Source organism: Anabrus simplex, chromosome 6 (genome assembly GCF_040414725.1).
Source record: "Anabrus simplex isolate iqAnaSimp1 chromosome 6, ASM4041472v1, whole genome shotgun sequence".
Lineage (NCBI taxonomy): Eukaryota > Metazoa > Arthropoda > Insecta > Orthoptera > Tettigoniidae > Anabrus > Anabrus simplex.
The window spans coordinates 203249618-203261642 of record NC_090270.1 but is presented as its reverse complement, the minus strand read 5'-3'; the positions used below and the strand labels follow the sequence as shown (position 1 = coordinate 203261642).

The window sequence follows — 12025 nt, the reverse complement described above, 5'->3', positions numbered from 1 at the left end:
AATCCAATCAGCTTTCTGAAAATTCCACCGGCCATGTGGTGTAGATCTTACAATTGGGATTGAGATGCCAATTTCTACTATTACTGATCGATGCTGGCTGTGAGGGAGGTTCCCGAACACTTTACGTGTGATGTGCAGAGGATAGCCATTTTCATTACAGCTGGTAAAACACAAATCAAGATTGGTACCTCTATCCCATGCAGCTGATCAGAAAGAGCCATGATCATTGGCATTAAAAACTAGATGATGTTGAATTCAGCCCGTTCTGAGAGTTAAACCTCACATTTGTCGTTTTTTTGAGTATTTCTATTACTCATGGTGGCTGTTAATACCACCCACACAGACTGCAAGATGTTCAATAGTTGGTAGGATAGCATTTGGCCAAGACGTGCTGGGTAGTTTACAAATGTTGACAATGGTGAAGTATTGCAAGTTATAAATCTCATTCCGTATTGACGGTTGTCACTTTACAAATAAAAGTATTTATAAAATCCTCCTTATCAATATAAATCAACTCATCTGTTAAATGGAACGAAGTCTATACATGTTTCAGCCTATTCTCAAGGCCATCTTCAGTAGCAGAACAATTATTACATAACACAAATTAAAAATCTTGATGAAGTGAAATGACAGTGATGGTGAAGTATACCCGTGACCAAGTGACAATGGAAAATATAAAAAAGAAGGGATTTTGCCATCATGTTGGGCACTTTTGTATTGGATGTGCTTCATTTAACCACTTGACGTACTTTGACGGATCTCTCCTTACTGGCTCTCGACTGTACTCCGGTACAAAGATGGATCTCTCCGTCTGCACGTAGTGTTTATTTCTGGACCAGCTTCAAGCCGGTTTCCTTTGTGAAAGGATTTGATATTAGTAAGGTAACCTCCCGACAGATGGCAGCACTGTTTTATTCCATTGATGTATTCGATAAACACTTCTGTGCAGTTATTCTGTAGAAAGAATAACCTGTATCTTAGCAACCTCATCGTACGCAAAATAATGGCTGCCTCCAAGTTGAGTGACAAAGCGATTATAAGGGAACTTTTAGAAGAGAGTGACAATGATATAGAAATAAGTGACGAAGAATTTAGTAGAGATGAAAGTAGTGAAAGTAGTTTGTGTGATAGTGACGTGAGCACAGGTAGGGGTGAACAAAGTGCTGTTTTGCCATCAAGTATGTCATTGAATTTTAGGCCTACAACTGATGCCACACCAATGGCTTCTAATCATATTTTACAGGATAGGGAATTGAACTGAGAGCATGAAAGTAATACTTCAGAGTATCATTCATGCATCACAACTGGTGAAATAAATAGTGTTGTTCAAAGATACCTAGGACAATGCAATGAACTGCAAGTTGTGAACGAATTTCTAACAGCAGACTTTTGGGAACATCTAATCAATGAGACAAATGCTTATGCAAGTAAATGTCTTGTATCAGCTGCCAAGGATATAAATAGGGTTATGTCATATGAAAAGGAACAATGGTTTCCTGTATCTGTGGATGAAATGAAGGCCAGATTACCCTGAAGTGGAGAAAAGAAGTTCAGACCCAATCTTGTTGTTGACTACAACTGTGGAATGGGTGGTGTTGATTCCCATGACCAGAGACTCGCATCATTCCCCTTGATGTGGAAGTATGTAAAAGGATACAAAAAAATATACTTCTACATGCTAGACATAACACTTCTGAAATCCAGCATCATTCATCGCCTCCTCAACCCTGACAAGAAGCGAGTAGGCTTTACCAGTTTCCGAATCAATTTGGCAGAACACTGTTGTCAAGTGTGACCTTGCCTAACTATCCAAAACGAGGACGCCCAAGCCCTAGGGATACACCACTGAGACTTCAGGGCAGGCACTGGGGACACTTTCCAACCAAAATACCCCCAACAACGAAGGTTATCCCATCACGGAGATGCAAAGTCTGTGACGTGGGGTCTGAGGAAGGAATCTTCATTTGAAGGGCACCGGTGCAAGGTGGCGTTGCACGTATATGACTGTTTTATGATCTACCATACACATAAAGACTTCACAAAGTATATCTGACAGTATTTTGGATATTTCCTCTCATTAAGTTGCTGTAAAGCATGCTTTTTCAGTATCGGTGATGATATCATGTAAAGTAATGAAAATAAATGGTACACCAAGGCATAAATAAGTTCAGTTAAATGGTATGTGAATGGGTTAATTAGATTACAGAATTAAAAACTACTCTCATCGATGGTTGTTTGGCTTGGCGTTATTTATTAGATATTTTTCGATACGCTTGGCCGGTCAAAGTTGCTAACCTGAAAGAAGTTTTCACGGGAAATAGACAAAGTTTCCCTGGTAAAACTGAATGTAAAGTATAGAGATTTTAAGCTCATGTACGGTAATTAATGTCTGAACCTGGCCCTGCAGTCTAGCTTGCCGGCCTCTCACCCAGAGACCCCAGGTTCGATTCCCGGCCAGGTCAGGCATTTTTACCTGGATATGAGGGCTGGCACTCAGTCTGATGTGATTACAATTAACTGAGGAGCTGTACAACAATAAGATGGCGACCCAGATCTAGAGAACCAGGAATAACGGCCGAGAGAATTCGTCACACTGACTGTGAGTCACCTCGTAATCTGCAGACCTTCAGGCGAGCAGTGGTCACTTGGTAGGCCAAGGCCCATTAGGGCAGTAGTTTGGTTTAGTTTGATTTAGAAGTGTTTGTAAGAATTTAATTATACATATTTCATTATTGTGATGTTTAACCAAACTCTTTCTTTCCCCAATTTTCCATTTTCCTTTCTTGTATGTTCTTTCCCCGGGGTCCCTCCAAAATCGGAGAAATGAGGTTCTACTGTAAAGAAATCATTTTCAGGACTTGAATATATGCAATTTATTCTGAGTAAAAACACCTTAAGTTTGTTCCAGCATTGATGCTATTCTGAGCAAAACTAGCACTATTTTATTATATTACCATTGAGAACTTACTAATTTCTAAAGATATGGCTTACCTCCTGAGCAAGTCTAAAAGGACACTTCATTGTTCTGTTATCACAGCGAACGAAGGTCTTCACGCCTGTGTTGATGAGCTTAAACAAAAGAACCAGAAAACATCAGTATCATCAACAACACTAGCATCTAATTTTTAAATAAGTAAACCCATACGATGCATAATTTTATATGTAAAAAATCCAGGATTTCTCAACTCAATAATACAACTATAACAGACAGAGTAAGAGATTATGCAATTTCTTAGGTTTCCAAGTTTTCAATATTGTAACTCCAGTCGCAATATTGGGCACACTTCCAACGATGACCTTCTTCTACTCAATAATCATCTGATCTAATACCCAGTGCTTTTCTGTAAGGAAGAACACAAGTTTGGATAGTTTCTCTGTCGATATGTTCCTTTCTGTAATTTGTGTCCAAGTTACTGAACTATAGAGGATGTAAATTCTGGAGCAACTAACAAATAACTATCTAAATGTACATGAAAATGCAGGAAAAATTCTACACACACAAGGTGGCTGAAATCTGTGTGAAGACAAGTCAATTGGGAACATGCATCATTTTCAAAAATATTTTTTTTGAAAAGCACACCAATGAAATAGTACGTAAACGTATTACATTGTGGTATGTTGCCTTGTTTTCTACCATTAAAAAAATATTTAATAGTGCCTTTCCGCAAGGCGAGTGAAACGGCCTCTGACGTAAGCGGCGCGCTGTGACGACACGATCCAGTACCGCATGGAGCTCTACCAGCCGTTGTGCATCAGCCGTTGCTAAAAGCCGATTGTTTATTATTCATGATCGCGAATAACTTCGAAATGACAGAAGAAACGTTCAAAACAGCACAGTCAGACAATCTACCATGTGTAGATCTCATCATTCTTGAAAAATGTGACTTTTGTGGCCGCAGAAATTCGCGGATAACAAGCAAGTTTGTAAGTGGCGTCTTTTATATACGTGCAATGTACTGTAACCCATAGTATTAGGATAACAACGAACCTGGATAGATATCACATCACTTTCAACATTTCCTTCTAGACTGATTCCCCTATTAAAGAATAACATTACATTTTCGGGCTTTCAGCATTAGTAAAGTAAGAAATCGGATTTCAGCACTAACATAAACATATAGGTAGCATTATAGTACTAGTCCGCTTCTGTGGTGTAGTGGTTAATGTGTGTCACTCCCGGAGGCCCGGTTTCGATTCCCGGCTCTGCCACGAAAGTTGAAAACAAATAGTACGAGGGCTGGAACGGGGTCTATTCAGCCTCGGGAGGTCAACTGAGTAGAACGGTTTCGAATCCCACCTCAGCCATCCTCGAAGTGGTTTTTCGTATTTTCCTACTTCTCCTCCAGGCACCTAAGGCCACGGCCGTTTCCTTCCCTCTTCCTTGTCTATCCCTTCCGATCCTCCCATCCTCCAACAAGGCCCCTGTTGAGCATAACAGGTGAGGCCGCCTGGGCGAGGTAATGGCCCTCCTCATCAGTTTCATCACCATACTCAAAGTCTCACGTTCCAGAACACTGTCCTTGAAGTGGTAGAGGTGAAATCCCTCGCTGAGTCCGAGAGAAAACCAACCCTGAAGGATAAACTGATTAAGAAAGAAAGAAAGAAGGAAAGAAAGAAAGATCATAGTACTATAGGGCTATAATCTATCATTCCCCCCCCAAAAAAAAAAATATATATTTATGGTTGGGACAACTGGCCTACCCATTTCCGGGGCCCATGAAAGAGAATTAAATATCTTTGTGGAGGGAAAAAATTAAACATGATAAAGATAAATATGACTTCATCTAGTTTTCACAAGTCGGGCTGAGTGGTTCAGACGGTTGAGGTGCTGGCCTTCTGACCCCAACTTGGCAGGTTCGATCCTGGTTCAGTCCGGTGGTAGTTGAAGGTGCTCAAATACGTCAGCCTCGTATCGGTAGATTTACTGGCACGTAAAAGAACTCCTGCAGGACTAAATTCCTGCACATCGGCGTCTCCCAAAAATCGTAGAAGTAGTTAGCGAGGCGTGAAGACAATAACATTAATTACATTTGGCTTTTAACAAGCTGAGCATATCAGGAAAGCAAAGTGTCCTGGTGACATTTTAGTCGCTCAATACAGGAATGTCATTGGGTGCTGTGACTTTTACTTTTTTTTTTTTTTTTCTTTACGTCACACCGTCACATATAGGTCTTATGGCGACGATGGGACAGGAAAGGCCTAGGAATGGGAACAAAGCGGCCGTGGCCTTAGGTACAGCCTCAGCATTTGCCTGGTGTGAAAATGGGAAACCACGCAAAACCATCTTCAGGGCTGCCGGCAGTGGGGTTCAAAACCCACTATCTCCCGGATGCGAGCTCACAGCTGCGCGCTCCTAACCCCACGGCCAACTCGCGCGGTATTTTTACCCTTCGGTTTATTGACTTGGCTTGTATAACCTAAAACTTTGGCTAAGTAGGATAATATTTTAAACACCTACATCACTATTTTCACCTGTGTGCAATTATGTTATTTATTTCATTAATATTATGATAATTATTATAATTGAGCATTGTTAACTTATAAGACCCCCAACAGACAAGCATTGGTTTTGTGTAGAGTTATACGTTTGTTAAATTCACGTTGTTTCCTTTCATGATGTACACGCCTATTCTTTGTTACATTATAGAGTATTTAGATATAGCCTAAATTTCTTTACCAATTAAGCTCTTCAATAAAGACATACATAACTGTCCCATGCCAAGATATATTGGTAGAATTAGAGCTGTCAAAATGGTTCATAACCCCTTTGATTTATTATCTTGACATGGATCACCCAAAACATAGGTTAGGTTTGGAGAATACTTTAATAATCAGCATTATTTAATGCACTGTTTATTACTTTCATATTCCAAGATGTAATTGAAGCATTTAAATAAAGCATAATGCATTAAAATTTAAAGTTTTACCACTAGAACAGCTGACATGGAAAAGTGATTTGAAAATTCAAACAAATTCATCTTACGTTAAAATCTTCAAAAAAAATAAACTGTAGACTTTTCCGATATATCACCAGCATTTCTCCGGCTCGCCAAAATCCATTTCTGCCTAGTTTTAGCGTCTTTGGAACATTTATGAACAATTTGTTTGGTATGGTATGCGATGTGCTATTGCACATCGGAACTCTACACCATTTATAAGTTTTCTGCCTCACTGTCTGCGCAGGATTCATTTTAAGTCTAAAATATACCACTCAGATTATTATCCAATGTATAGACCTCGAATTTAACCATACCAGACACTAACATAAAGTAGAAATACGCGAAGTGTATCCTGCTTCTCACAGCACACTATGTGTTATTTCGTCTGCTAATTCAGTCAACCTGTACGATGACGTCAGACCAATGAGATCGCGTACTTGCGTGACGTGACATTTTCGTAGATTTTAATCATGTTTGGAGTTATTATTTGTACATTCTGATCACATTTTTGAATTCTGCATGAAATTTTGAATCAGATTAGCATATTTTTAATTAAAACCCCGGATCATGCATGTTCCCTATTCTTGGGTTTTAATACTTGGAATACTTATATGACACAAACATTCCAACTCAAACAGGGTAAACAAAAAGGAATAAAACACACTATTATCATGAATGTGTATCATCATCATCGTTGACCAACTCCAGTTTCCCAGGTGTGGTATACGAGCCCCTTTCATTTTGTCCATGAACCATTCTTCGTTCACAATCCGCTCCCAATCCGGACCTCTCTCCTCTACATCCTTCTTCACTAAGTCTGTCCATTTTTCTCTAGGTCTGCCCACTGGTCTCTTTCCCCTTAGTTCTCTTTCACACTCCTTTCTTGCAGACCTATAGGCACTCATTCTTTTTACATGATCAAACCACTTCAGTCTTGCCTTTTGGATCTTCTGGAGTAAGGAGTCTTCTAGTTCTACATCTTCTCTGGCTTTTTCCAAGCTGTATGTGAGGTCAGGGGTGTAGTATGATTTATACAGTGCCATCTTGGTTTTGAGTGGTACTTGTTTATTCCATAGCAGCTGTCTTACTTGGAGGTAAAAATGTATTGCTTTGCTGATTTGACTGTTTACATATTTAGCAACGTTATCCTTGGACATTATACTACCCAAGTACTTAAATTCTGTGACACTGTCCAGCTTAGTGCCAGTTAGCATGATTTCTGGCTGGTTACCACCCTTCTGTACCTTCAACACTACCGTTTTAGCCTTGTTGATGTTTAATCCATATCTCTCAAACTCCTGACTCCACCCCTGCAGTCTCTCTTCCACATCTTTCTCTAAGTTACCCCAAATTACTACATCATCTGCAAATGCAAATGCTTTTAAGTCTTACTGCCCCTTTTCTTTTAGCGCCTTATAATGGTATCCATTACAATGATAAATAATACTACTTTGTTGTACTCCCCTTTTTGTCTCAAACCACTCTGACAGTCCAGAACCGACTTGTACACAGCTTCTGGTTTTCTCGTAAAGCACCTTAACTTTTGAAATTAGACTGTCTCGAACTTTGAGCTTTCTCAGGCACTCCCAAATTAGCTCCCTTGGTATGCTGTCATAGGCCTTTTCGATGTCAAGGAACTGTAGATATAAAGGCTTCTCTTTTTCCCAATGTTTTTCCAATAGCATCCTGACAGCAAATATAAGATTTGTTGATCTTCTAAAAGGGGTTCTACAATTTATCTCAATCTATCCTCTATAATTTTTTCCAGAATTTTTAGTCCATAAGAGAGTAGAGTGATGCCATGGTAGTTGGTACATTTCCATCTGCTGCCTTTCTTGAATATAGGTACAATTATACCTTCCTCCAGTCTTCTGGGATGGTATTTTGCTGCCATACTACATTTAGGAGTCTATATGGCCATTGGATTGCTGAGGTTTCTCCTGCTCTCAACATGTCCACACTTAACTCATCTATTCCGGCAGCTTTCCCTTTCTTCATACTTTTAAGGTTCTTCTCTATCTCCAGCCATGTGATTGGTGGCTCCATATCTTTACTGATTCCTTCAATTTTTCCAGACTCTTCTCTGTTTTGAATTACATTTGATGCCTCTCCATTTAGGAGCTTGTCAAAGAAGACCTTGAATTCTCTCCTGATTCAATTTTCCTCTTGAACTACTGATTCATTGTCCTGTTCTATTACCTTGATGTCTTCTAGGTTATTTCGCTTGTTTTTAATTACTCTGAAAAGAAATTTCTTGTTTCCTCTCCTGTCCTCTTTCAACTTTTCCACAAACTCATTCCATTTTTCCTCTTTCTCTTCTCTTACTATTCTCTTAGCTGTAGGATTTTTTGTCCTGTAGAGTTCCAGTAGTTTAGTCATTTCTTGACCCCCTGGATATTGTGCATCTCTTTGCTTTTCTTTGTCTAGCATCTTTTTTTGCCCAATTTCTCGCTTTTATAGCTAATCTGACTGTCATTCCACAAAGGTGTCTCTTTTTCTTTCATGGTCGATCCTGTTACTCCACATAGGTCTTCAGCTTCACCCACCAAAGTATCTTCAAAAATTTTCCATTCTTCTTCTACTGTATTCATTGCCCCTTTTGGTAAGTGTCTCTGTACCCTTATTTTATATTCTTCCTTCAGCTTGGCTTCTTTTAATTTCCAAGTCTTCACTTTATGTTTTCTTTTTCTTTGGGGTTGTGTTAGCCACAAGATTTAGGTCTGCAATCAATAATCTATCATCACTGTCCATACTCTCACTGGGGATAACTTTGACATCAGTTACATATTCCCCTCATCCTCTGTCAGTATAGTCGATGAGAGACTTATGTTTACCATCCCAGCTGTATCTTGTTATTTTGTGGCTGTCTTGTTTTTGGAAGAAGGTATTTTTGATGATCAATCCATTTCTTCTGCACAAATCAAGCAGTTGTTTGCCTTCTGCATTTCTGTTCCCAAACGCATGTGTTCCAATGATTTCCTCATAACCAAGTCTGTCTGTCCCAACTTGTGCATTAAGTCCCCAACGATTGATGACATTTTCTTCATCAATTATATCTTCTAGATCTTGACAGAATTGTTCCTTCTCTTGAACACTACATCCAACCTGTGGTGCATATACCTGCACTACCGTGTAATTTGTGGACTCCAACTGCATAGATAATTTAATGGTCCTATCATTTTTACAGGATACTTCAGTAATGGCGGCCATGTCTTTTGTTATCAGGAAAGCAACACAATTTCTGGCCTCTTCCTCTCGTCCACTCCATACTAATTTGTAGCCATCTCTGAGAATCTTGCTACCTTTCCTTTCTTCATTTTGTTTCACTCATTCCCAATATGGATAGATTTTTCCTCTTCATCATATCGATAAGTTCTTCAGTTTTTTCCAGTCAGGGACAATATATTCATAGTTCCAATTCTTACATTGTTCTTCGGACATATCTGCCTTTATTGGAGCCATGTTGGCCGTCATACCTGCCAGATCTGCTCGAAGACTTTGTCAATTTTGGTATTATTTTTTATCTCCATCCGAGGCTCGTTTGATTGTTGAAAGCAATTCAAAGACGCTACCACTGGCTTGCTAAACCTACCATGGATCTTCGCATCGATACTTTGTTATGCACTAGATGGTCGGTGCCTGACACGCATTTCCTCATGTCACTTAAGATTACCCGCCAATACTCGGGAGGCTGATTGCAGTGGTTGCCCACTGGTCGATGGAGTCACCACATCCCTACGCCACTAACATGAATGTTATTCCTACAAACTAGTAATATTATGGCAGATATACATGAAAATGTTTTCCAGACTGTCTTGACGTGGAGAATATACTATAAGAGAAATTCTAGCAAACTAATCTAGTACAGAAAATGAAATTCATGAAAAAATCTTAGAAAATAGCATTAATTAGTTTGTTAATGGATAATAATAAAGGTTCCACAACCAATGCATAACCCACTGAGCTCCTTTACTCCTTATGTGTTTGTACCGTCTTACTAGTCATCTACCACCAGCATTCATCATCTCATTTTTTTATCTTCTCCCTTCCTGCATTTACCTGACTTTCTTATCCTACACTTCCCACATCAGGCCAGAGGATCTGTTAAGATGGCCACTCAATGGGCGTTGAAGCTTGCTTTCCTGATGAAGGCAGAAGCAAGCTCATTGGGGGATGAGAAGAAATGGATATAGAAGAATTGCAACTTACGAGGAGAGTACTCTTCAATGTGAAGAGAGCAATGTATAAGGATGTGGAAACTGTCCTTGTCCTGTCTGTATTTTCATATTTGTCCCTTCTTTCCACTGCTTCCTATTCTCACACTGACCTGTCATTGTCTTATTTATCCTATTGTGTTCCTATTCTTATTTATGTATACCACCACCAGCTACATTCATTCACTGTCTGCTTATTCCCTGCTGTATGCATTGCTTCCCATGTAACAGTTTGTCTCCAACTTCTCATTGTAAAGAGCAACAGGTAACAACTGAATGTTGCATGGTCGTCATTAGTAGCATGGTGAAGTGAGCAAAAGCATTTGTACTTCAGTAAATAAAAACTTATCTACATTTTAAAATTTTTACTTGTAATTAAGGCTTCCTTTTTTAAAAATTTCATAAATACGGAAGAAGTCTTTCATAGCGAGAATTCACAACAGCGGAAAAATGTATTCGCTATAATGGACTGTCGTTATATCCGCTTTTCCGTAAACATCGGGAAAACCATCCATACACATAGAATCGGTATGAAATAATCAGTTTGTTCAAACCGTGCGTTTTTGCGTATGATATCCACATTACAGCTTGCTCGTTCATTATTTTTCGAAATACGACACTGCATGAAAGTGTATGTTTAATTTCATTCTGAAAAAATTATAGTATCAATCCACAGGCCTCTGTGGCAAACGTTCCAGTTTTCTTCCTCAAACACGTGGCTTAACCGAACCGTATATGTATCATGAAAACGTATTTCAAGCGCGCTTAGAGAAATGATAATCTCCTTGCTACAAAATTACACGGGAACAGCTTTTCCAAAATTTAACTAGACGCGAGAAAATATAAACTATTCTCCGAATCAGTGATGTACTCTGCCATATCTTGAGGTGTATCACATTCTTATAATTTCAGTATATAATGTTAAAAATTAAGTGGTCGTTTACTTCAGCCTTTATTTCTAACGAGTAAACAGCTGCTATCGGCCATGTTATTTATGCATTTATTACGAAAACGTGTTATCGTGTTTCATTTTGAATTTTCTTTTAGAGAACAGCAGTCGATGGGCATTACTAATCGACCTCGACATCACCTTTGAATGTCGACGAGAGAGCTCGCAAGTGCTCGTAGTGAAAAAATGATACCATAGCGAAGGCGTACGAAACTGGCGCGAACACGTTCCACTGTCTCCTCCCCAGTCAAAGGACAGCCAGTCAACTTTCGCTTACAAATGCAGCCCGTGTCTCTGAATTTTGCATACCACACATGAATGGCTTTTCCAGTAGGTGGGTCTCTTCCATACCTGGTACGGAAATGCCGCTGAACACTAATCACAGACTTGTTTACATGGTAATCAAGCGCACAGAACGACTTCTGCTCTCCAATAATACCAATATAAATGGTCCAATAACGGACCATTTATATTGGTATTATAAATTTACTCATTCAGGACAAATATTTCAGATTCCCTATGGGAATGAACATCTATATCATTCTGCTCTCCAGCCGCAGCCATTTTCTTTACTTGCTTCCTGCACGCTCGTAACGGCTGAAAATGAAATCACGTGGGATGAAATCTAAACTCAACTAAACTTTGAGAGTTTGCCTTTCTTTGCACATATCTCACAGTATGATATGTTCATTAGATTTCATAGAATTAATTTATGAAATCAGGCCCATCATTTTGAATTGCCCTGTACAAGATTTAAAAAAATTATACATAGAAAAATCAGGAACCACATATCTATCATGGTAAAATGGATAAAACATACCGTATCCCCACATATTTTTCAAAAAAAAATTTGAGGCACGAAATTGGGGTGCGGGTTTTATTTGTGTCAAGGCTGTCTACACACTCCTGGATCACGTCGTTTT

General features: G+C 39.2%; 1 protein-coding gene across 1 annotated transcript in view; it reads right to left on the bottom strand.

Annotated features, from left to right (window-relative positions):
• Nucleotides 1-12025, bottom strand: part of Nsun2 (tRNA (cytosine(34)-C(5))-methyltransferase Nsun2) — a 157588-nt gene that overhangs the window by 48808 nt on the left and 96755 nt on the right. The window contains exon 12 of the mRNA XM_067150154.2: nucleotides 2992-3069. Coding sequence (XP_067006255.2) covers nucleotides 2992-3069 — 78 coding nt within the window. The remainder of the gene's footprint in view (nucleotides 1-2991; nucleotides 3070-12025) is intronic.